The 25290-nt window shown below is 41.6% G+C and overlaps 1 protein-coding gene across 6 annotated transcripts in view; it reads left to right on the top strand.

Moving 5' to 3' along the window:
* Window positions 1–25290, top strand: part of LOC140205777 (ecotropic viral integration site 5 protein homolog) — a 276394-nt gene that overhangs the window by 155202 nt on the left and 95902 nt on the right. For all 6 annotated transcript variants that reach the window (XM_072273435.1, XM_072273433.1, XM_072273434.1 and 3 more), the window contains 3 exons: window positions 13865–14023; window positions 16878–17024; window positions 19286–19381. In XM_072273435.1, the coding sequence (XP_072129536.1) occupies window positions 13865–14023; window positions 16878–17024; window positions 19286–19381 (402 nt within the window). The remainder of the gene's footprint in view (window positions 1–13864; window positions 14024–16877; window positions 17025–19285; window positions 19382–25290) is intronic.

Below are 25290 nucleotides of genomic sequence, written 5' to 3'. Positions count from 1 at the left end.
GCATGTGCTGTTTGTAATGATGACAAACACCCTAAAGTCCTACTTTACAAAGTTTACCCTCCTTGTTTAAGGACTCTGCCTTGCTGCTGCGGGAAATGCTTGATAAAGGTCCTCTGCAGGTTCTGTTCCTGTGAACTGTTGTAACCCAAACAGTTCACAAGTTCACAAATGGCTGTGAGTCGATTTCCCACACAATGACAGGTGTCTGCATTTCCTAAGCAGCTAACAAATTCTTCCTGCTGGTCTCCCTGCTGGTCTCCAAAGTTCTTATTCGTATGTACATGCTGTATATAAGTCAGGCGTTTGCGGACTGGGAAGGTCCTAAAAGTATCCTACCTAAATACCTATCTTTCACACACATCAGTTATTGATAGCAGGTGTCTCAGTCAAGGTCATAAATTTGAAATCTACATCAGTTTGTGTCATTTTTCCAGAGGAAAGTTAATGCCTAGAATTAAGGCTTGAGGGGATAGATTCCCTCTAGTTCACAGCCATCCCTAACCCAGAGCCAGAGAGGATCCTTATAGCATCTTATTTCTGTAATCCCGGAGACCAAAGGGGATCCTGATGGAGTACCCAATCATGAAGGGCACAGGCAGGACAGATGGTAAGAAACTTTTCCTGCAAAGTAAAGGTATCTGTTTGTAAAAGTAGAAGGCATAGGTTTAGGAAGGGGGTTATTATTAGAATGAATCTGAGGAAGAGCTTCACACAGAGTGATTGGAATCTGGAATGCACCACTGGTGGGTGGTTGGAGGCAAGTATTCCCACAATATTTAATAAATAACTACACTGGTATTTGGTGGCACAGAGAAGGCCACACGGCAAATGCTGGTAGATGGGATTAGAAGAGATGGGTCTAATGCATCATGTGATGGTAACATCATGGGTAAGATCCTCCCAACCATTGATCACATCTACATGAAATGTTGCCATAGAAAAACAGCATGCATCATCAAAGATCCTCACCACCCAGGCCATGCTCTTTTCTTACTGCTGCCATCTTGTTGGTCATTGTTTGAATGGCACATTGGTGCAGCTAGTAGCTGTTGCAACACCAGAGATCTACATTTAGTCCTGAGTTATCTGCATGAGGTTTGCTCGCACACCAGGTGACGGTGTGTATTTTATCCAGTTCCCAATTTTCCTCCTTAGTCCCAGAGACATGCAGGTTAATAAGTTAATTGCCTACTGTAAAGTGCCATTGTGCTTTGATGAGTCATGGAATTTGGAAGGCTTTGTTAAGAATGTGAGGATAAAATAAAAAGTCATACATCATGGGTGAGATCCTCCCAACCATTGAGCCCATCTACATGAAACGTTGCCATAGAAAAGTAGCATGCATCATCAAAGATCCTCACCACCCAGGCCATGCTCTTTCTCACTGCTGCTGTCAGATAGGAGGTACAGGAGCTTCAGGACTCACACCACCAGGTTCAAGAACAGTTACTACCCCTCAGCCATCAAGTTCTTGAACAAAAGGAGATAACGACACTCATTCCACTTCTGCTATTCCCACAGTGGATGGTCTCACTTTAAGGATTTTTTATCTTGCTATTTCATGCTTGTTATTTATTGCTAATTATTTAAATTTGTATTTGCGCAGTTTGTTGTTCTTTGAGCCTGTTCACAGTTCTTGTTCTATAGGTTTGCTAAATATGCTCACAGAAAAAGAATTTTGGGGTTGTATGTGGTGACATGGTTACTCTGATAATAAATTTTACTTTGAAACTTGAACTTTCTTTAACTAAGGATTAGTGAAAATGGATGATTGATTGTCAGCATAGAGTTGGTGAACCAAAGGTCCATTTTCCTTGCATGACTCTATTACCAATCAGAGTGTAGTTTACTGCCTGAGAGCAGTGACTTATTCAAGAATATTCTGGTCAGGTGACTAAATGCAGCCACCAGTAATTGATTATGCCTTCAGGTGAAGCACTGGGTTGTATTGCTTAATTTGATAGTTTTCTAAAACATTCCATTCTGCTACCAAATTTACTGTCTTTTGAGATTGCAGAACTGCAATTTCATCCACAAATATTGTAGAACTGATAAAATATAAATGCTTAGGTCCTATAACTAATTTGTAAATTCAGTAATAATTTAAATTGCCAACCTTGAGACCAAGTATTTTCTATCCTTTTCCGAATTTACATGAATTTAGAGGTGAATAGGAAAAGATGATCTTCAAGCAGTAATTTAATCTTGATGAACAAAATTGGAGATTACAGCACAGATTACAGGCCTTTTGGTCCAGGACGATGCTGAGGATGTTCTACGAGTCTGTGGTGGCCAGTGCAATCATGCTTGCTGTTGTGTGCTGGAGCAGCAGGCTGAGGGTAGCAGACATCAACAGGATCAACAAACTCATTGGTAAGGCCAGTGATGTTGTGGGGATGGAACTGGACTCTCTGACGGTGGTGTCTGAAAAGAGGATGCTGTCCAAGTTGCATGCCATCTTGGACAATGTCTCCCATCCACTACATAATGTACTGGTTGGGCACAGGAGTACATTCAGCCAGAGACTCATTCCACTGAGATGCAACACAGAACGTCATAGAAAGTCATTCCTGCCTGTGGCCATCAAACTTTACAACTCCTCCCTTGGAGGAGTCCTCACTAGGCCGGTCCTGGATTTATTTCATAATTTACTGGCATAATTTACATATTACTATTTAACTATTTATGGTTTTATTACTATTTAATTATTCATGGTGCAACTGTAACGAAAACCAATTTCCCCCAGGATCAATAAAGTATGACTATGACTATTAAGTTAATTATTATATACAAGCAATCTATTAAGTCCCACACCCCCACCCTCTTTCCCAAGCCCTACGGATTTATTTTTCCATTCAGATATTCATCCATTTCACTTTAAACTTCACATTAAATCCACCCTCTCTGTTGCTAGTCTCCAATACCTGTTCAAAGGTTCATTTCAGATCTTAATTCACTGCATATAAAAGCTTCACTCATAAATTATCATTTCTCATGTCAGCTGCCTTTATGCTGTGTTCTTGAGTTCTTGACCCTTCAACAATGTAGCATGCCAGCTATGTGAGGCTTCTTGTGTGTGGGGCCAGAACAAGCTCCACTGACTCCACCAACAGAAAATCCCGGGAGCAGAACAGGCTAATGGCCCAGATGTTTCTTGTAACCATTGACGTTCTATAAAATATTAAGTGCATGGAAGAAGTAAAAGAAAATATAATGCGATGCAGGATTTGCCTTTGATTTTGAGGAGTAATTCAAAGTAAAAAATAGTAATGGGGAATGGTTTATAGTAGGATGAAATCTTTGCAACCGTTGTCAGACCATTTAAATTTGGGACCAATTGAATCTCTGGAATTGGAGGAGTGCAAACATCTTGGAAGCTTGTTCAACCAGAGGAAAATTCATAGGTGGGTCAAGCAAGGCCATGACCAGATTGATGTTCACCAGATTGATTCCTGGGATGGCAGGACTTTCATATGATGAAAGACTGGATCGGCTAGGCTTATACTCGTTGGAATTTAGAAGATTGAGGGGAATCTTATTGAAACGTATAAAATCCTAAAGGGATTGGACAGGCTAGATGCAGGAAGATTGTTTCCGATGTTGGGGAAGGCCAGAACAGGGGGTCACAGTTCGAGGATAAAGGGGAAGCCTTTTAGGACCGAGAGGAGGAAAAACTTCTTCACACAGAGAGTGGTGAATCTGTGGAATTCTCTGCCACAGGAAACAGTTGAGGCCAGTTCATTGGCTATATTTAAGAGGGAGTTAGATATGGCCCTTGTGGCTAATGGGATCGGGGGTATGGAGAGAAGACAAGTACAGGGTTCTGAGTTGGATGATCAGCCATGATCATACTGAATGGCGGTGCAGGCTCGAAGGGCCGAATGGCCTACTCCACCTATTTTCTATGTTTCTATGACAAACTTTGGAAGTTGGGGTGGGAATTTTAATTAGGTAAGTAAGTGCAGAATAAATGATGAACGGTACAATGAAAATTAGATCGAACAGTAGAGTTGTGAATGAGCCCCTGTTAACAGCAAAAAGCAAGAGGTTGGCCATTTTAAACATTTGTATCTGAAAGAAACAAAAATGGTTCAGCAATAACAAGTTGGGTAATGTTATAGGCAAATGGAAAAGGGATTGATTTGGAGACCAGGAAATGGACTGTAGAACAGATTAAAGGTGGGACAGGAGAAAGACAATGTCTTTGATCCACTCAATATTTAGAGGAAGTTTTTCCTCATTCAGTATTGGTGTCAGAAGCATTGTATAAGTGATTTAGAAGATAGTAATATTGACATGTATTTGGCACTATTTTTGACTGATATTGCTTTTGTCAGTGTGTAGGAGTGGGTCAAAGATAGGTATTTGCAGGATTGTGAGTAAATTTTTATTGATGATTCTGTGCCTGAGTAAGAATGAAATTAGGCAAGCGTTATCCCACCCAAATAGCAGTTGAAAGGACATTTTTGTGGTGTGAACTGAAGTCTTGGAGGAGCAGGACATATCTGAGTGGGAGAGTGGGGAATGACCAATGTATTGCCATTGCTGGAGCAGACTTGGACGCAGTACAATGCAGCATACCAAAGCAAGGCAGAGTCGAGGTGGAGCCCAAAAGCAAGGAAAGACCCCACAAGAGCAAAGAAAAACCTGAGGTTTGATCGATTTAAGCATTGAGCTGAATTGGAAAGGTCAGCTATAGTCTGGATCGAAGCAGCAGGGCCTGGGTCTGAGAGCGAGGAACGACCCAAGGTTTTAATGATTTAAGTGCCAGGCCAGATTGAAATGGTCAGTGTGTCATGGCCAGAGGTGAGAATTTAGCTTGCTCTTCCACGAGGTTTACTCATCTCTGCTCCGAACTGAGGTTTTGACTTGCAACTAATGGACTTCTGAAGCAGATGCAATGATGCCTGGCTGCGTGAACCTTAGTTCTGGATGCTATTTGCTTACTTTTATTGTTTGCACGACTTGTTTTCTCTCTCTGCACACTGGGTGTTTGATGGTCTTCTTGTTTCATTGGGTTTCTTTGCTTTGTGGCTGCCTATCCGGAGACAAGTCTCAAGGTTGTATAAAATATACGTACTTTGATAATGCACTTTGAACTTTGCAGTTACACAGCAGCCACTTTATTGGATACAATTGTAGACCTGTTCGTTAATGCAAATATCTAATTAGCCAATTATGTGACAGTGACTCAATTCATAAAAGCATGCAGACATAAGACCATAAGATTTAGGAGCAAATTAGGCCATTTGGCCCATCGAGTCTCCTCTGCCATTTCATCATGATTGATCCAATTTTCCTCTCAGCAGCAATATCCTGCCTTCTCCCTGTGTCCCTTCATGCCCTGACCAATCAAGAATCTGTCAACTTCTGCCTTCAATATACATAAAGACTTGGCCTTCACAACTGCCTGTGACAAAGAATTCCATAGATTCACCACTCTCTAGCTAAAGAAATTCCTGCTTATCTCCATTCTAAAGGGATACACCTGTATTCTGAGGATGTGTCCTCTAAGACTCTCCCACCATGGAAGTATCCTGCCCACATACATTCTATCAAGGGCATTCACGATTTGCTAGTTTTCAATGAGGTCAACCCTCATTCTTCTGAATTCTAGTGAGTACAGGCCCAGAGTCATCAAATGCTCCAGGTATGACAAGCCATTCAATCCTGGAATCATTTTTGTAAACCTCCTTTGAATCCTCTCCAGTTTCAGCGTATCTTTTGTAAGATAAAGAGCTCAAATCTGCGCACAGTACTCCAAGTGAGGCTTCACCAGTGCTTCATAAAGTTTCAACATTACATCCTTGCTTTTATATTCCAGTCCTCTTGAAACGAATACTAACATCACATTTACCTTCCTCACCACAGACTCAACCTGCAAATTAACCTTTAGGGAATCCTGCACAAGGATTCCCAAGTTCTGTTGCACCTCAGATTTTTGTGTTTTCTTTCCATTCAGAGCATTGTCAACCTTTTCATTTCTTCTACCGAAGTGCATGACTAGACACTTCCTGACACTGTATTTCATCTCGCAAACGCAAGGAAATCTGCAGATGCTGGAATTCCAAGCAACACACACAAAAACTACTGGTGAACACAGCAGGCCAGGCAGCATCTATAGGAAGAGGTCAGTCGACGTTTCGGGCCGAGACCTTTCGTCAGGACTAACTGAAAGAAGAGATAGTAAGAGATTTGAAATGGGGAGGGGGAGATCCGAAATGATAGGAGAAGGCAGGAGGGGGAGGGATGGAGCTAAGAGCTGGAAAGTCGATTGGCAAAAGGGATATGAGGCTGGAGAAGGGAGAGGATCATGGGACAGGAGGCCTGGGGAGAAAGAAAGGGGGAAGGGGGAAACCCAGAGGATAGGCAAGGAGTATAGTGAGAGGGACAGAGGGAGAAAAAGGAGAGAGAGAGAAAAAAAAATTAATAATAAATAAATAACAGATGGGGTACGAAGGGCAGGTGGGGCATTAATGGAAGTTAGAGAAGTCAATGTTCATGCCATCAGCTTGGAGGCTACCCAGATGGAATATAATGTGTTGTTCCTCCAACCTGAGTGTGGCTTCATCTTGATAGTAGAGGAGGCGTGGATAGACATATCAGAATGGGAATGGGACGTGGAATTAAAATGTGTGGCCACTGGGAAATCCTGCTTTCTCTGGCGGACAGAGCGTAGGTGTTCAGCGAAATGGTCTCCCAGCCTGCATCGGGTCTCGCCAATATATAGAAGGCCACATCGGGAGCACCAGATGCAGTATATCACCCCAGCCGACTCACAGGTGAAGTGTCGCCTCACCTGGAAAGACTGCCTGGGGCCCTGAGTGGTGGTGAGGGAGGAAGTGTAAGGACAGGTGTAGCACTTGTTCCGCTTACAAGGATAAGTGCCGGGAGGGAGATCGGTGGGAAGGGATGGGGAGGATGAATGGACAAGGGAGTCGCGTAGGGAGCAATCCCTGTGAAAGCGGGGGGAGGGGGAGGGAAAGATGTGCTTAGTGGTGGGATCCCGTTGGAGGTGGCGGAAGTTACGGAGAATTATATGTTGGTCCTGGAGGCTGGTGGGGTGGTCGGTGAGGACAAGGGGAACCCTATTCCTAGTGGGGTGGCGGGAGAATGGGGTGAGAGCAGATGTTTGTGAAATGGGAGAGATGTGTTTAAGAGCAGAGTTGATGGTGGAGGAAGGGAAGCCCCTTTCTTTAAAAAAAAAAGGGGAACATCTGCTCCGTCCTGGAATGAAAAGCCTCATCCTGAGAGCAGATGCGGCAGAGATGGAGGAGTTGCGAGAAGGGGATGGCATTTTTGCAAGAGACAGGCATGCTGAACTTGTTGACTTCATTAACTTTGCCTCCAACTTTCACCCTGCCCTCAAGTTTACCTCGTCCATTTCTGACACCTCCCTCCCCTTTCTTGATCTTTCTGTCTCTGGAGAGAGCTTATCTACTGATGTCTACTATAAACCTACGGACTCTCACAGCTACCTGGACTATTCCTCTTCCCATCCTGTCTCTAGTGGTCCCAACATAGACCCACTATTCACCAGCAGCCAGCTTTAAAAGGCTGCTTTTATTCCCACTCTTTGCCTCCTGCCAATCAGCCACTGCTTTATCCATGGTGGAATCTTTCCTGTAATACCATGAGCTCATAGTAGCCTTGTGTGTGGCACCTTGTCAATGGTCTTCTAACAATCATAGAACATAGAATAGTACAGCACAGTACAGGCCCTTTGGCCCACAATGTTGTGCCGACCCTTAAACCCTGCCTCCCATATAACCCCCCACCTTAAATTCCTCCATATACCTGTCTAGTAGTCCCTTAAATTTCACTAGTGTGTCTGCCTCCACCACTGACTCAGGCGGTGCATTCCACACACCAACCACTGTCTGAGTAAAAAACCTTCCTCTAATATCCCCCTTGAAGTTCCCACCCCTTACCTTAAAGCCATGTCCTCTTGTATTGAGCAGTAGTACCCTTGGGAAGAGGCACTAGCTGTCCACACTATCTATTCCTCTTAATATCTTGTATACCTCTATCATGTCTCCTCTCATCCTCCTCCTCTCCAGAGAGTAAAGCCCTAGCTCCCTTAATCTCTGATCAGAATGCATACTCTCTAAAACAGGCAGCATCCTGGTAAATCTCCTCTGTACCCTTTCCAATGCTTCCACATCCTTCCTATAGTGAGGCGACCAGAACTGGACACAGTACTCCAAGTGTGGCCTAACCAGAGTTTTATAGAGCTGCATCATTACCCCACGACTCTTAAACTCTATTCCTTGACTTATGAAAGCTAACACTCCATAAGCTTTCTTAACTACCTTATCTACCTGTGAGGCAACTTTCAGGGATCTGTGGACATGTACCCCCAGATCCCTCTGTTCCTCCACACTACCAAGTATCCTGCCACTTACTTTGTACTCTGCCTTGGAATTTGTCCTTCCAAAGTGTACCACCTCACACTTCTCCGGGTTGAACTCCATCTGCCACTTCTTAGCCCACTTCTGCATCCTATCAATGTCTCTCTGCAATCTTCGACAATCTTCTACACTATCCACAACACCACCAACCTTTGTGTCGTCTGCAAACTTGCCAACCCACCCTTCTACCTTCTAAGTCATTAATAAAAATCACGACAATTAGAGGTCCCAGATCTGATCCTCGTGGAACACCACTAGTCACAATCCTCCAGTCTGAATGTACTCCCTCCACCACGACCCTCTGCTTTCTGCAGGCCAGCCAATTCTGAGTCCACCTGGCCAAACTTCCCTGGATCCCATGCCTTCTGACTTTCTGAATAAGCCTACAATGTAGAACCTTGTCAAATGCCTTATTAAAATCCATATAGATCGCATCCACTGCACTACCCTCATCTGTATGCCTGGTCACCACTTCAAGGAACTCTATCAGGCTTATTAGACACGATCTGCCCTTCACAAAGCCATGCTGACTGTCCCTGATCAGACCATGATTCTCTAAATGCCCCTAGATCCTACCTCTAAGAATCTTTTCCAACAGCATTCACACCACAGATGTAAGGCTCACTTTTCTATAATTACCCAGACTATCCCGACTACCTTTTTTGAACGAGGGGACCTCATTCGCCTCCTTCCAATCCTCCGGTACCATTCCTGGGGACAATGAGGACATAAAGATCTTAGTCTTGTGGAGCAGCCTGGGGAATATTCCATCAGGCCCTGGGGATTTATCCGTTCTAATGTATTTTAACAACTCCAACACCTCCTCTCCCTTAATATCAACATGCTCCAGAACATCAACCTCACTCGTATTGACCTCACTGTCATCAAGTTCCCTCTCATTGGTCAATACTGAAGAGAAGTATTCATTGAGGACTTCGCTCACTTCCACAGCCTCCAGGCACATCTTTCCACCTTTATCTCTAATCAGTCCTACCTTCAGTCCTGTCATCCTTTTGTTCTTCACATAATTGAAGAATGCCTTAGGGTTTTCCTTTACCCTACTTGCCAAGGCCTACTCATGCCCCCTTCCTGCTCTCCTCAGCCCCTTCTTAAGCTCCTTTCTTGCTACCCTATATTCCTCAATAGACCCATCTGATCCTTGCTTCCTAAACCTCATGTATGCTGCCTTCCTCCACCTGACTAGATTTTCCACCTCACTTGTCATCCATGGTTCCTTCACCCTACCATTCTTTATCTTCCTCACCGGGACAAATTTATCCCTAACATCCTGCAAGAGATCCCTAAACATCGACCACATGTCCATAGTACATTTCCCTGCAAAAGCATCATCCCAATTCGCACCCGCAAGTTCTAGCCTTATAGCCTCATAATATGCCCTTTCCCAATTAAAAATTTTCCTGTCCTCTCTGGATTTTATCCTTTTGCATGATAATGTTAAAGGCCAGGGAGCGGTGGTCACTGTCCCCCAGATGCTCACCCACTGAGAGATCTGTAACCTGACCCAGCTCATTACCTAATACTAAATCTAATATGGTATTCCCCCTAGTCGGCCTGTCAGCGTACCCTGACAGGAATCCATCGTGGACACACTTAACAAACTCTGCCCCGTGTAAACCATTGGAACTAATCAGATGCCAATCAAGATTAGGGAGGTTAAAGTCACCCATGATAACAACCCTGTTATTTTTGCAGCTATCCAAAATCTGCCTCCCAATCTGCTCCTTGGATTCTCTGCTGCTACCAGGGGACCTATAGAATACCCCCAGTAGAGTAACTGCTCCCTTCTTGTTCCTGACTTCTACCCATACTGACTCAAAAGAGGATCCTGCGACATTACCCACCCTTTCTGTAGCTGTTATGGTATCCCTGACCAGTAATGCCACCCCTCCTCCCCTTTTTCCCCCGTCTCTATCCCTTTTAGGGCACAAAAATCCAGGAATATTGAGAATCCATTCCTGTCCTGGTGCCAGCCAAGTCTCTGTTATGGCCACTACATCATAATTCCATGTATGTATCCAAGCTCTCAGTTCATCACCTTTGTTGCTGATGCTTCTTGCATTGAGGTACACACATTTCAGCCCTTCTACCTTACTGTCTTCACACCTTTTATTCTGTTTCGCTTTCCTCAAAGCCTCCTTATATGTTAGATCTGGCTTTACTCCATGCACTATACTTGCAGTTTATCCTCCTCCACCTCACTATCTGCTCTAACACTCTGTTTCCCCTGCCCTGGCAAATCTAGTTTAAACCCCCCCCGGAGCAGCACTAGCAAACCTTCCTGCAGGGATGTTAGTCCCCCTCCAGTTCAGGTGCAACCCGTCCCGTCGGAACAGGTCCCACCTTCCCTGGAACAAGGCCCAATTGTCCAGAAACATGAAGCCCTCCCTCCTGCACCAACTCCTTAGCCACGTATTTAGCTGCATTATCTTCCTATTTCTAGCCTCACTAGCACATGGCACGGGTAGCAATTCTGAGATTGCAACCCTGGAGGTCCTGTCCTTCAACTTTGCACCTAACGCTTTAAATTCTCTTTGCAGGACCTCCTCCTTCTTCCTATCCATATCATTGGTCCCTACATGGATCATGACATCTGGCTGCTCACCCTCCCTCTTGAGAATACTGAGAACACGATCTGAGATGTTGCGGACCCTGACACCAGGGAGGCAACAGACCATCCGGGATTCTCAATCTCTCCCACAGAACCTCTTATCTGTCCCCCTAACTATCGAATCCCCTATCACTACTGCTCTCCTCTTTTCCCTCCTTCCCTTCTGAGCTGAGGGCCCAGTCTCGGTGCCAGAGACACAACCACTGCAACTTGTCCCTGGTAGGTCATCCTCACCAACAGTATCCAAACGGTATACTTATTATCGATGGGAACAGCCACAGGGGTGCTCTGCTCATTCTGTCTAATCCCCTTCCCTCTCCTGACAGTCACCCAGCTACCTGTCTCCTGACTTTTAGGGGTGACTATCTCCCTGTAACTCCTGTCTCTTTCTGCCTCTGCCTCATGAATGATCTGAAGTTCCTCCAGCTCCAGTTCCCTAACTCAGTTTGTCAGGAGCTGCAGCTGTATGCACCTTTTACAGGTGTAGTCATCAGGGACAATTGTGCCCACCCTGACTTCCCACATACTGCACTCAACTGCCCTAACTGCTGCCTCCATTGCCTACTTCTAAGTTAATTAGACTAGTTAAAGGAACTTACCTGGCCTTACCTCACTGGAAGCAAGCTTGTACTCAGCCTCTGCTCGCCGAAGCTTCTCGAGCCAAAGCCTTCCTACTCTGTCTCCCACTATTCCGTCGCCCGCTCCATTAATCTGTTCGCCTTTTAAATCCCCCACTGTCTCACAGGCCGACCTTCACGGGCTTGCACAGTCGCGCCTCGTTCAAACTGCCGAAGAAATAACCTTCCCCTTCTCAATCTGTTCGCTTTTTAAAGTCTCCCGCTGTCTCACAGGCTGACCTTCACGCTTGTGCAGTTGTGCCCCATTTAAATTGCCGAATAAATAACCTTCCCCTTCGCAATCTGTTCGCTTTTTTAATCCAAGTACACAAAATCAAGGGGTTCTCCTTTCTCTATCCTGTGTGTTATTTCTTTAAAGAATTCCAACAGATTTGTCAGGCAAGATTTTTCCTTGAGGAAACCATACTGACTACAGCCTTTTTTAAAAATCATATGCATGGTTAAGAGGTGCAGCTATTTTTCATACCAAACATCAGAACAGGGTAGAAATGTGAACTAAGTGACTTTGACTGTGGAATGATTGTTGGTGCCAGACAGGGTGGTTTGAGTATCTGAGAAACTGCTGATCTCCTGGAATTTTCAAGCACCACCACATTCTCAGAATGGTGTGAAAAACAAAAAAAATAGTATCTATTGAGCAGCAGTTCTGCAGGTGAAAATGCCTTGTTAATGAGAGAAGTCAGAGGAGGATGGGCAGACAGGTTCAAGCTGATTGGAAGACAATAGTAACTCAATTAATCATGCATTACAGCAGTGGTGTGCAGAAGAGCATGTGGGCTAGGGGTTGCAACATCTGTATATAAGAAGGCTACTTCAGATCATTGAAGATGAGGGGGTGTCTGCAGGATAAAAGGGGACTAAGTCATTTGATTTTTGAAGAGGAGTGTTGAAGGCAGATTTGAAGATGGTAAGAAAACAAATATTAATATCAGCTCACATGGGAACAGAAAATTGAATGATCATTAGGGTCAGGTGCAGGAGATGGGTGTGGGGAGTGAGATGAGAAAAATGCAAGTTTGAGGGTAGAAGCCAGAGAAATCTGGCTGGATAGAATGGGATAAAACTAGCAGCTTATTGGATTTTTTTCCCCCCAATTTTAATGACAAAATTCTTCAACTACTTTGCAGCTAAGTATGGGGTTTGAAAGGATGAAATCTCATTTAGTTTAGTTGATGGATTGCGGGGGAAAATTATAATAAAAATAATCTACACCCCCCCCCCACCCTTCTGCCTTTGATCTTTGATGTAATTAATGATATCACTGAATTCCTTTTGGGTGGGATAACTCTTACCTAATTTCATTCTTAATCAGCCTGTCACAGGTGAAGGTGAAGTGACTGAGCAGATGGTAGCTGCACCAGTTTTATGTCAATGGAAAGCCATCTGAGATTTTGAGTGCATATTGTAAATAAATTTAGTAGAAATAATGTAGTAATCATCAAAATAGAATGATGGACTTCATAGGCCAAGCAACAAAAGCAGGTCAAGGGAAGACCTTTCAAAGGTTGTTTGCGATAGTTTATTTAATTTGCCTCAAGGTTGAAGATTGTTTAATTTCATTTCCTGTAGACAAGTGTAAGGAGAACAAAATAATTGTTACTCCTGATCTGATGCAACACAAAAAAATGAGATAAAGAATACAATAGTAATAATTTAAATACATAATGTATATAAATACTGTATAAGACAGTTGATTGTATATCTGTAAAGCGACACCAGGCTGTATATAAGATGACTGACGCCAGGTAATAAAGTAGTGGTGGAGTTGGTAGCTGGAGCTGTTGATCAGTCTTACTGTTTGTAATTGTTTTATACTGTAAAAAATGTCTACGGTGAAGAAACAAAGTATGGCATCAGAGTCAATTGTGTGTTTGTAATAAGGAGGACTGAAAAATTTCAGACTATTAGTGTGAAAAGATATCTGAGGTGTGACCTTAAGGTATATAAGATTGTAAATCTGATAAGTTGCTGAAATCAAAGTGAACAGAATGACCGGCTCAAATTTCTAATAAAGCACAATGGAGTGACAACATTGGAATTATTTAATAAACCACTGATAAAGTTGTTAGGTCCTTTTAGTATGATTGAACTGAAGACCTAATAGTAAATAATGTGTCTTTGTCTATCGGTAAATGTTCCTATAACAAAATAATAGGCATTTTCTCTAATTTTCAAATTGTTTCCAGCGTCATCTGGCTAGAACTACTAGCAGGTGGAAAGATTCACCTCGAAAGAATGCTGTGAGTGAACTGCAGGATGAACTGATGACTGTACGCCTCAGAGGAGCAGAAACGCAGGCTGAATTGAAAGAGATTAAGCAACGAATGTTGGAACTTGAAACACAGGTACAAACAGCAGTTATTGACTTTACCCATGAACTAAAGTTTGTTTCATGGGTTTAATGTTAACATGATTTACCTGGTATAATTCTTTTTATTCCCAGTTTTATACACTTTATTCCTTGGGGATACTGAGAGATCAGTATGTTGATTGGTGACCTATTTGCTGACCCCAATTGCTTTCCATTTTCTTTTTCCTAATCCATCCTTTTATTGAGGGAAGCTAGGTGCATTTTTTCTGGAGCAGAGGAAGTTAAGAGGGCAGCATGGTAGCATAGTGGTTAGCACAAAGCTTTGTAGTACAGATGATTCAGGTTCAATTCCTGCCATTGCCTGTAAGGAGTTTGTATGTTCTCCCTGTGACCACGTGGGTTTCCTCTGGGTGCTCCGGTTTCCCCCCACAGTCCAAAGACGTCCCGGTTGGTAGGTTAATTGGTCATTGTAAATTGTCCCATGATTAGACTAGCATTAAATTGGGGGATTGCTAGGTGGTGTGGCTCAAAGGATCAGAAGGGCCTATTCCACACTGTATCTCAAATCAATCAGGAACTAACTAATGTAGAAAAATTATAATGGGCAGGGATAGGATAGATTGCAGGAATTTCTTATCTTCTGATCAGAAGTGAACAAAACTAAAGGACATAGATTCAGGGTAAGGTGTAAATGAGAGATTCAGAGGCTATCTGAGGGAGCCCTTTTCCAGATGGGGAGTAGAGAGTATGAAGATGTGCCGACAGAGAGTGATGGGAGTAGAATTTAATCAACATGTAGACAAGCACTTGGAGCCAAGAAGGCTAGAAGCCAAGTGTTGGATGATGTGAGTTATACAGATGGATGCCACTGATTAATGTGGATGTCATGGGCTGAATGGTCTGTTTCCATGCTGTGTGAATCTATCAGACCATTCTGCTTTACTATTCCAGATTACAGTCCATTACTGCAACAGCTCACAATGCTAATAATCTTTATTTTTCTATCATGAGATGTAAAGGATATTAGTTGAAATTAGAACTAAGTTTAATTTCAAGAAGCGTTGATCACTTAAATCACACTTTAGATGTAACACAGTGTTTCTGATACCTTGTGCGGTTCCCTCTAATGACCTTTGTAGATGTCATTGTTGATAACTTTGAGGTTTACTGGAAATACCATTGAACATGACAGATCAGTTGCTTTCATCTGAATTCAGAACAATTTGAGATGAACATCCTCTAAGTTGCCAAGCGGAGGGAATCAGAAAATGAAAAGGAAGTCTGTGGTAGGGTGGAAGTCTGGAGAGGTTTTGTGATGAAGGAGTACCAAATGAACAATGATAGTGATTGGACAAGAAAGGGAGCAAAAGGTCAGTCTGGGGGAGGTGTAAATGAGTAAAGCAATATTTGAAATTACTATAGGAAAACAGTGTGAAATGGAAATGTTGATTAGGTTAATTTTCTGCGACTGGGTCCAGAGGTCTGTGAGGCACATTTCTGGAGGCTGTGACACTCCAGATGGCAATTGAAGATGGCAAAACTAGCCATAAAATACAACAATCTGTTTGCCTCTGCTGGGATGGGGAGATCAAATAGCTTTTTAAGAAGAATTTAACATGAGGTATTTGTGTAATAACTGAAGAACCATTGATAGAACTTGTATCTAGTTAAATTGTACTTCAGCAGGCAGATTGTGCTAATGATAATAAGGAGAGGTTGAACAAGCTTGGGTTATTTTCACTGGATCATTGGAGGCTAAATGGTGACTTGATGGAAGTATATATAATGATGACAGGAACAGATAGGTTCCCCCCACCCCCAGCTGGAAATGTTAAGTACTAGAAAGCATTTGTATCACATGATAGAGAGAATGTTTAGGGGAGATGTGTGAGGCTATTTTTATTTTACACAATGTGATAGGTGCCTGGGATATGCTGCCACGGGAGGTTACAGACACAGGTAAATAGCGATGTTTAGGAGGTATTTATACAGACATGCGAACAGGCAAGGGATAGAGGGATACAGGCTAAGTGTAGGCAGGTGGGATTAATTTGGAAGAGCATCATAGTGGGTTAAGACATGGTGGGCCCAAGATCCTGTTCTTGTTTAGTATTGTTCTATGCAGATGATCAGTTTTCCTTGAGATGCAGAGTTATAGTTTTTGCTTATTGAAGCTACTTATAAATTATTGCCATGGCAGAAAATTAATTATTCCTGATTTAATCCACCAAGAGATACAAATATTAGTCTCAGAGCAAAGTATTCCAGCTGTTGAAAAGTTGAAAGAAAAAAAATTAATTAGCTGTGAGTTGGTTTTGACTGATCAAAACTTTTAATGCTGTGGTAAACAGTACATATTTATCTGGGAGGGGAGTAGAATGTCAAGTAGATTTTTTAACCATGAAAATAATTTGTTTTGTTGAGTTTATACTATATACAACCAAATTTTTGTTTTTCCTTAAAGAGATTCAAATGGAATTTATATTTTACTGTTTTACACTATTTTTTTAATCCAATCTGGTTATGTTTAGTCTACCGCATCTTGTCCTGGGCTTAAGTACAGCAGCTCCACTGTAGAGGGCACTGAATTCAAGCAGGCATTGATAAAAGGAATATCTTTGCTTCAGAACCTGATGTTCTTTATGGCTACCAGACAAAGTGCCATTACCTGTTGTTGCCTATAAGCATTACTCCCTTTTGAAAGAGTATGTGAAATAAGTGTAATTAATCAATGTACCTGTGGAGAAAAAGTATGTGATATTCCAATGAAATTAGCCTTTTTTTCCAGTATTTTTCTGAACTTGTGAAATGGGAATTTAGAAAAGGAATTTGGAAATTACAGTTTCTAATTTTTTTTTGTATCTGTTTCTACCGCATGGAAACCTCAGAACCAAATCAGCAGTAACCAGCTGTGTCGAGCAGAAAAGGAGTGCAGCAGCCTCCGTGAGAAGGTGCAATATCTCACAGCCCAGAATAAGGGACTACTCACTCAATTAAATGAATCCAAACGAAAAATGGCTGAAATGGACTGCAAGGTACAGTATGTGAAGTACATTCTATTCAGAGTGAAGCAAATAATCATAATGACAATTTTTGCCATAAAGCATTTTCTGTGGGTAGGTTATCTGCTGTTCTTCAAAAATGTGAGGAAGAAACTGAAAGAATTAACATTTTGAGGAAATTGATGAAGAAATTATGATTTATGTGAGAAAGTCATGTTCATAATAACAGTTCTCTGCAAAATTGTTACGAAGAATATAATAATCTGAGTTCATTTTGCACCTTCGTAAATTGTTGTGGAGTTAGATAATTTGAGGATAAGTATATTTTTAAGCTAACCATCATAAAAATACCCATTAAAATCAAACTGGTTTGGTAGTATTTTTCAAGAAATGATCGCAGCATCCCATTTCACTCTGGTTTGTCCATAATCTAGCCTACTAATGTAGGCTGGTTGCCAGTTGAACTCCAAAGCTGCACCATGCAGTCATACTTGCCTTTTTTGGCCTTGTGGCTTTCAACAAACGGCTGGGTTTCTGTGGTCATGTTGCAACGCAAAGGAATCCTTGAGCAGCAACTCAGGCTACATGTGATGTTACTGTTGAATTGTCATTTCACTATCTAGCTCTGGCCAAGTCATAGATTTGCACGACACAGAAACTGGCTCTTCGGCCTACCACATTCAAGCAGACCTTATTGTCCATCTACAATAATCCCAATTACCAACATGAAGACCATACCCTTTCCAAATAAAGTGCCTGTCTGAAAGCTGCTGCTTCCCACATACCAAAGACATACAGGTTAGAGTTGGTAAGTTGTGGCCAGGTTACGTTGGTGCTGGAAGCATGGTGATTCTGTGTTGATGTTTCCACAAACTTTATTTTTTGATGTATCTATTGTATTGGTGTTGAAGCTGTACTTGTATGGCTAGTAGAATTTTCTGTTACACTAAGGCTGTGGGATATTGATGCCAAATTACTTGTGTAAAGCTTCTGTAATGATTATTCATATTCAGGTATTCAAGTTAGTTTACACAAGTTTAATTTTGCACACCTTTGGTTATTAATATCTGTACATGCAGTTTAGATTTTGTTTTCAGTAAGAATATTGCAGTACCTATAAAGCAATAATATTTTCATTAAACTTTCAGAAATTCATACCAATTCCAAAGTGCATCATAGATTACAATATGAATTGCCAAATGAAAAGCTTCTACTTTTATGTTTAGTCAAGCATTACGCTTCAGTCACTTGTGCACATGAACCTTCGTGTCTTGCTCAATCCACTTGAGAGTATCTTCAGTTGACAATAACTACTTCAACATCATTGTGTTCCGGCAAATCCAGCTGTAGGCAAAACCAGTTTCTGCACCCACAGAAAGGTATCCTCTTCAAAGAGATTAGCTCCTGCAGCTGCAAATTTATCAATATTGAAAAGCTTTCAACGTGAATTTTGCTGTAACTTACAAGCTTTTAAGTGGTTATAAAACCACAATCTCAGAAATTGCAGTCGTTTAGATGTTTATAAGATTGTAATAACTGCAAACCTGCCTGATTTCCCAAGGTCTATGTACCCAAGGGTACCAGCAAAAAATCTTGAACTGGTCTCTTGAAGTTTAAAATACTATGTATGTAATATTAACAGTGTTTTTTCCATGTGTTTTTTTTTGAGAAAAGAAATACTGCTATCCAGGATAATTGCATTAAATGTGAGATAGCATTCACCAGCAGGAAGTTTAAGAAGCCAGATATTTTTCAGTGAAAATTTTTAACTGTTTTGAGTCAAAAGTTTGTTTTCAGAGTACAATATTTAATTGTTTTGGGTATATTCATTAACTAAGATGAAGTTCTTCAGAATATTTCATTTCTATAGTACACCTAACATGGTTAAATGCCCCATAATGCCTTTTGAAAGCATCATTTGAAGTTGAAATCAAAAACTCTGCAGTTCAGCAAAGCTTTAACGGATTAACACTAGTTTTTGTTCTTTTCTTTATTCAAAACCATTTCAAGATTAGTGAAAATTTTTAAAAATTAATGAAGTGTACTGTATGTAAAGAATAGTTTTTGCTGTTTTTCTGCCAGATTTAATTTTTAATTGGGGAGCCATCACATGAACCTTATCTCCACTTCTCTCCTCTTCTTCCCCAATCAAATAAGTTTAAACCGTGAAATAGTATCTTACGCTAAATAGCCTTGCAAAGTATTAAAATTTTAATAATTTCATCTAAGAGAAATCCTCTAATGTTTTTTCTGAATATATCATTTACCTTTTAAGTAATTTGATTTAATTTTAGAATAAAGAAGATGTGATGGCAGTAAGACTTAGAGAAGCAGACAGCATTGCAGCCATGGCTGAACTTCGACAGAAAATCGCTGAACTGGAAATGCAGGTAATGAAAATGGAAGTTAAATTTAATGGAACTCTTTTCAGTGATCTTTCTAGATTTCACTTGATCAGAAATGTTCAGTTATAGTTTGGATTCTGGTAGTTTCCAGATAGTTTAACAAAATCTTGACACATCCTTTAACCACATTGAAATTCTGTCCAGTTCATGATGTGTCCCCTGTTGCTGTGAAGTAAATCAGCGGATTATGTCAGAGTTTCCTGTCGTCTTGTATGCGTATTATGATATCAGGTGTTTTTACTGAACCAGTAGAGGCAGTGTGCTTTTGATTTCCTGTTTCAATTGTTGCTTTACATTTGTGGGATCACATTTCCTTAAATACACTGTAAAATTAATCCAGCATGAAAAATGATGAATTCAAGCCATTATACTGGAACAATATCACTCGAAGTTTAGGTAATGGGCTCAGATTGATGTCATAGCAGTATTATTGAATGAGAATTTTTGATTTTTTTTAAATTCAGGTAATAGTCAGATGAGCATTATCTCCTGTGTCTTGATTGCTTATTCATTTCTTTACCTGTGTAGATCTACATGATAAGATTGGTTTTAGAAACTCTTCCGTAAGGTTTTGACAGGTATATTAATGTACAGTTTCAAGTCGGACTTTATTATATGGTTAACCAGAACTAATTTTTTTAAAGCAATATAAAAGTTATATTTTTCATAATGATCATCTATTATGAATTAAAAGGTTTGACTATTGAGGCAATTTGCCTTAAACATCTCAGCTACAACATCATCTTACATGGTAGTAATCTGTTCTCATCCCAAATGCTGTGCATTATTTCACTGAGCAAAACTGATAAAAAAAAATGTTCTTGTTGCTTAGCCTTTTTTTCCTCAGAAATATTTCCGTCTTTTCCTCATTCAACTATCTGAAGTGATACAAAAGCTGCTTGTTCATGTCTTAATCAAAGAACTTAATTAAAAATACATTTTTGAAAATCGTCATAAATTTATTCTAAATGGAAGCTATTCCAACAATGTCAATACACGTTGAGAAGTGTGTGGAGAGTAAATGAGCATTGATTATGTTGTTTTGATTTAATTTAAATTAGTTCTTTTATAAAGTGATTTTCTTTTTATACTAAGTCTTGGTTCTCCAGCTGGAACTTTCTTGCCGTCATCTATGATGTAGTAAACAGGATCAAAAAATTTTCAGATGACACCAAGATAGGGGGTACTGTGGACAGGAAGGAAGGCTGTCAAAGCTTGCAGCAGGATCAGGACCAGCTGGGAAAATGGGCTGACAAGTAGTAGATAGAATTTAATGCAGACAAGTGTGAGATACTGCATTTGAGAGGACGAACACAGTGAGCGGAAGGGCAATGAGTGCGGTAGAACAGAAGGATCTGGGAATACAGATCCATAATTCTTTGAAAGTGGCATCATAAAGGTAGATAGGGTCATAAGGACAGCTTTCAGCATATTGACCTTCATAAATCAAAGTATTGAGTACAGAGGTTGGGATATTATGTTGAAGTTGTATAAGACATTGGTGAGGCCTAATCTGGAGTATTGTGTGTAGCTCTGGTCACCTACCTACAGGAAACGTCAATAAGATTGAAAGAGTACAGAGAAAATTTACAAGGATATTGCTGGGTCTGGAGGACCTGAGTTAAAAGGAAAGCTTGAATAGATAAGGACTGTATTCCTTAGAACTTAGAAGATTGAGAGGAGATATGACAGAGATATACATACTTGAGGGGTAGAGATAGAGTAACTGCAAGCAGTCTTTTTTCACTGTGGTTGGGTGGGACTACAACGAGATGTCATGGATTAAGGGTGAAATGTGAGAGGTTTAAGGGGTACATGAGGGTAAACTTCAGCTATAGGGTCATGAGAGTGTGGAATGAGCTGCAGCACAAGTAGTGCATGCGAGCTAGATTTCAGCGTTTAAACAACGTTTGGACAGGTACATGGATGGTAGGGGTATTGGGCTATGGTCCCAGTGCAGATCAATGGCAGTTTATAAATGTTTCAGCATGGAAATTAGGCTGAAGAGCCTGTTTCTGCACTGTGCCTTTTTATGACTCTAAAATTATGAGCTTCCTGATGGTAACAGTGAGAAGAGAGCATGGACTGGATGGTGGAGTTCCTTGATAGATGTTGAGTTCTGCAACAGCGCTCCATGTAGATGTGCTCAATGTTAGGGAGGGCTTTACCTGTGATGGTTCGGGCTATATCCACTACTTTTTGTAGGCTTTTCCATTTAAGGGCATTGGTGTTTCCATACTAGGCTGTGATGCAACCAGAAAATAAATTCTCCACCATACATCTATAGATGTTTGTCAGAATTTTAGATGAAAAGTTGAACTGTGCAAACTTCTAAGAAAGTAGGGGTGTTGCAGTGATTTCTTTGTAATAGCACTTGCGTGCTCTGGAATGATAATGCCGAGGAATTTAAAGTTGTTGGCCCTCTTTATCTCTGATCCCCTGATGAGGACTGGCTCATGGACCACTGGTTTCCTCCTCCCGAAATCAATAATCAGCTCATTGGTCTTGCTGCCATTGAATGAGAGGTTGTTCCATTGATACCATTCGGCCAGATTTTCAGTCTCCCTCCTATATGCTGACTCATCACCATCTTTAATTCGGCCAACAACAGTGGTGTCATCAGCTATCCCCTCTGATTGAAGTTGAGTGAAGCTATCCCCTCTGGTTCAAGAGCTTAATGGGTCTCACTTTCAAGGCTCTTCATCTTGTACTTTCCGTATTTATTGTCTGTCTGTTTATTTATTTATATTTATGTTTGCACAGTTTGTCTTTTGCACATTGGTTGTCCATCTTGTGTGCAGTTTTTCATTTATTGTGTTTCTTTGTACTGTATTTACCGTGAATGCCTGCAAAAATGAATCTCAGGATAGTATTGTATTAGAAAAGCGTTTAATTGGAGTAAGAATTATGAGTCTATCAGGCAGGAACTTGGAAGCTTAAATTGGGAACAGATGTTCTCAGGGCAAGGTACAGAAAAAATGTGGCAAATATTCAGGAGATATTTGTGTGGAGTTCTGCATAGGTACGTACCAATGAGACAGGGAAGTTATGGTAGGGTACAGGAACTGTGTTGTACAAAGGCTGTAGTAAATCTAGTCAAGAAGAAAAGAAAAGCTTACAAAAGGTTCAGAGAGCAAGGTAATGTTAGAGATCTGGAAGATTATAAGGCTAACAGGAAGGAGCTTAAGAAGAAAATTAGGAGAGCCAGAAGGGACCTTGAGAAGGCCTTGGCAGACAGGATTAAGGAAAACCCCAAGGCATTCTACAAGTATGTGAAGAGCAAGAGGATAAGAAAAGAGAGAATAGGACCAATCAAGTGTGACAGTGGGAAAGTGTGTATGGAACGGGTGGAAATAGCAGAGATACTTAATAAATACTTTGCTTCAGTACTCACTATGGAAGAGGATCTTGGTGATTGTAGTGATGACTTGCAGCAGACTGAAAAGCTTAAGCATGTTGATATTAAGAAAGAGGATGTGCTGGAGCTTTTGGAAAGCATCAAGTCGGATAAGTCGCCAGGACCAGATGAGATGTACCCCAGGCTACTGTGGGAGGTGAGGGAGGAGATTGCTGAACCTCTGGCAATGATCTTTGCATCATCAATGGGGACGGGAGAGGTTCCAGAGGATTGGAGGGTTGCGGATGTTGTTCCCTTATTCACGAAAGGGAGTAGGGATAGCCCGGGAAATTAGAGACCACTGAGTCTTACTTCAGTGGTTGGTAAATTGATGGAGAAGATCCTGAGAGGCAGGATTTATGAACATTTATAGAGGTATAATATGATTAGGAATAGTCCGCATGGCTTTGTCAAAGGCAGGTCGTGCCTTACGAGCCTGACTGAATTTTTTGAGGATGTGACTAAACACATTGATGAAGGACGAGCAGTAGATGTAGTGTATATGGATTTCAGCAAGGCATTTGACAGGGTACCCCATGCAAGGCTTATTGAGAAAGTAAGGAGGCATGAGATCCAAGGTGACATTGCTTTGTGGATCCAGAATTGGCTTGCCCACAGAAGGCAAAGGGTGGTTGTAGATGGGTCATATTCTGCATGGAGGCCGGTGACCAGTGGTGTGCCTCAGGGATCTGTTCTGGGACCCTTACTCTTCATGATTTTTATAAATGACCTGGATGAGGAAGTGGAGGGATGGGTTAGTAAATTTGCTGATGACACAAAGGTTGGGGGTGTTGTGGATAGTGTGGAGGGCTGTTAGAGTTTACAGTGGGACATTGATAGGATGCAAAACTGGGCTGAGAAGTGGCAGATGGAGTTCAACCCAGATAAGTGTGAGGTGGTTCATTTTGGTGGGTCCAATATGATGGCAGAATATAGTATTAATGGTAAGACTCTTGGCAGTCTGGAGGATCAGAGGAATCTTGGGGTCCGAGTCCATAGGACGCTCAAAGCAGCTACACAGGTTGACTCTGTGGTGAAGAAGGCATACGATGTATTGGCCTTCATCAATTGTGGAATTGAATTTAGGAGTGGAGAGGTAATGTTGCAGCTATATAGGACCCTGGTCAGACCCCACTTAGAGTACTGTGCTCATTTTTGGTTACCTCATTACAGGAAGAATGTGGAAACCATAGAAAGAGTGCAGAGGAGATTTACAAGGATGTTGCCTGGATTGGGGAGCATTCTCCTTGGAGCGACAGAGGATGAGAGGTGACCTGATAGAGGTGTATAAGATGATGAGAGGCATTGATTGTGTGGATAGTCAGAGGCTTTTTCCCAGGGCTGAAATGGCTGCCACAAGAGAGCACAGGTTTAAGGTGCATTGGAGTAGGTACAGAGGAGATGTCAGGAGTAAGTTTTTTTACGTAGAGAGTGGTGAGTGTGTGGAATGGGCTACCGGCAATGATGGTGGAGACGGATATGATAGGGTCTTTTAAGAGACTTTTGGATAGGTACATGGAGCTTAGAAAAATAGAGTGTTATGGGTAACCCTAGTAATTTCTAAGGTAGGGACATGTTTGGCACAACTTTGTGGGCCAAAGGGCCTGTATTGTGCTGTAGGTTTTCTGTGTTCTATATTGTGACATGTATGTATTTTGATAATAAATTTACTTTGGATTTTACTATGTTAGCTCTGGAATGTGTGGTGACATTTGCAGACTGTCCAATGCTTAGTTTGTGTTGGTTGGCAACATAAACAACACATTTCACTGTTTGCTTTGATGTACAAAAGATAAGTAAATCTGAATCTGATGCTCTTCATTATGAAGAGGTCGTTTAGAATTGTAAAGTAGGGATCTGTTTGACCCATTGTTCTGACTAGGTCTTTCAGGCACCTACAATTTGCCTCATTCCCTCCTTCTCTCCTTTTTATGTATTGCACTGTACTACTGTTGCAAAACAATGAATTTCGTGACATATGCCAATGATAAAACACCTGGATCTGATTCCCCTAGTATGTGGACGAGTGGTAGAGTCTAGAGGCTTGTTGATGGGAATATGGGAAGAATATCCCTTTGCCACCCCCTCAACAACAGGATACTGCAGAATATAAGCAGAGGAAAGTCACAATGGTCAGGACTCTGCCACTGCGTCTGGCTCTGTGACTCAGAAAGGAAGGGGGAGAAGAGGCAAGCTGTGGTGATAGGAAATAGCCGCTACCACCCTCAGGCCAGGTTTGGTCTTGTGCTCCAGCAGTCTGAAGGCTGTAGTAATCTCAGAGCTCACAGTCGCCCTGGGAAGATGCAGTCTGCAAGGCGTATGAACGGAAACATGTAAGATACGCTGAGCTGGCCACAGATGCTAAGCAGAGTGGATGGAAGGTGCAGATTTTCCCAGTAGAGGTTGGCTGCAGAGGATATGTGGCTACTTCCATGGTAAGATTGCTGAAGGGATTGGGAGCTGGAGGCCAGGGCTAGTGGCAAGCCATAAAAGAACT

This window comes from Mobula birostris, chromosome 12 (genome assembly GCF_030028105.1).
Source record: "Mobula birostris isolate sMobBir1 chromosome 12, sMobBir1.hap1, whole genome shotgun sequence".
Taxonomy (NCBI): Eukaryota; Metazoa; Chordata; class Chondrichthyes; order Myliobatiformes; family Myliobatidae; genus Mobula; species Mobula birostris.
Note: the sequence above shows the minus strand (reverse complement) of the source record. Positions and strands in the feature narration are given on the sequence as shown.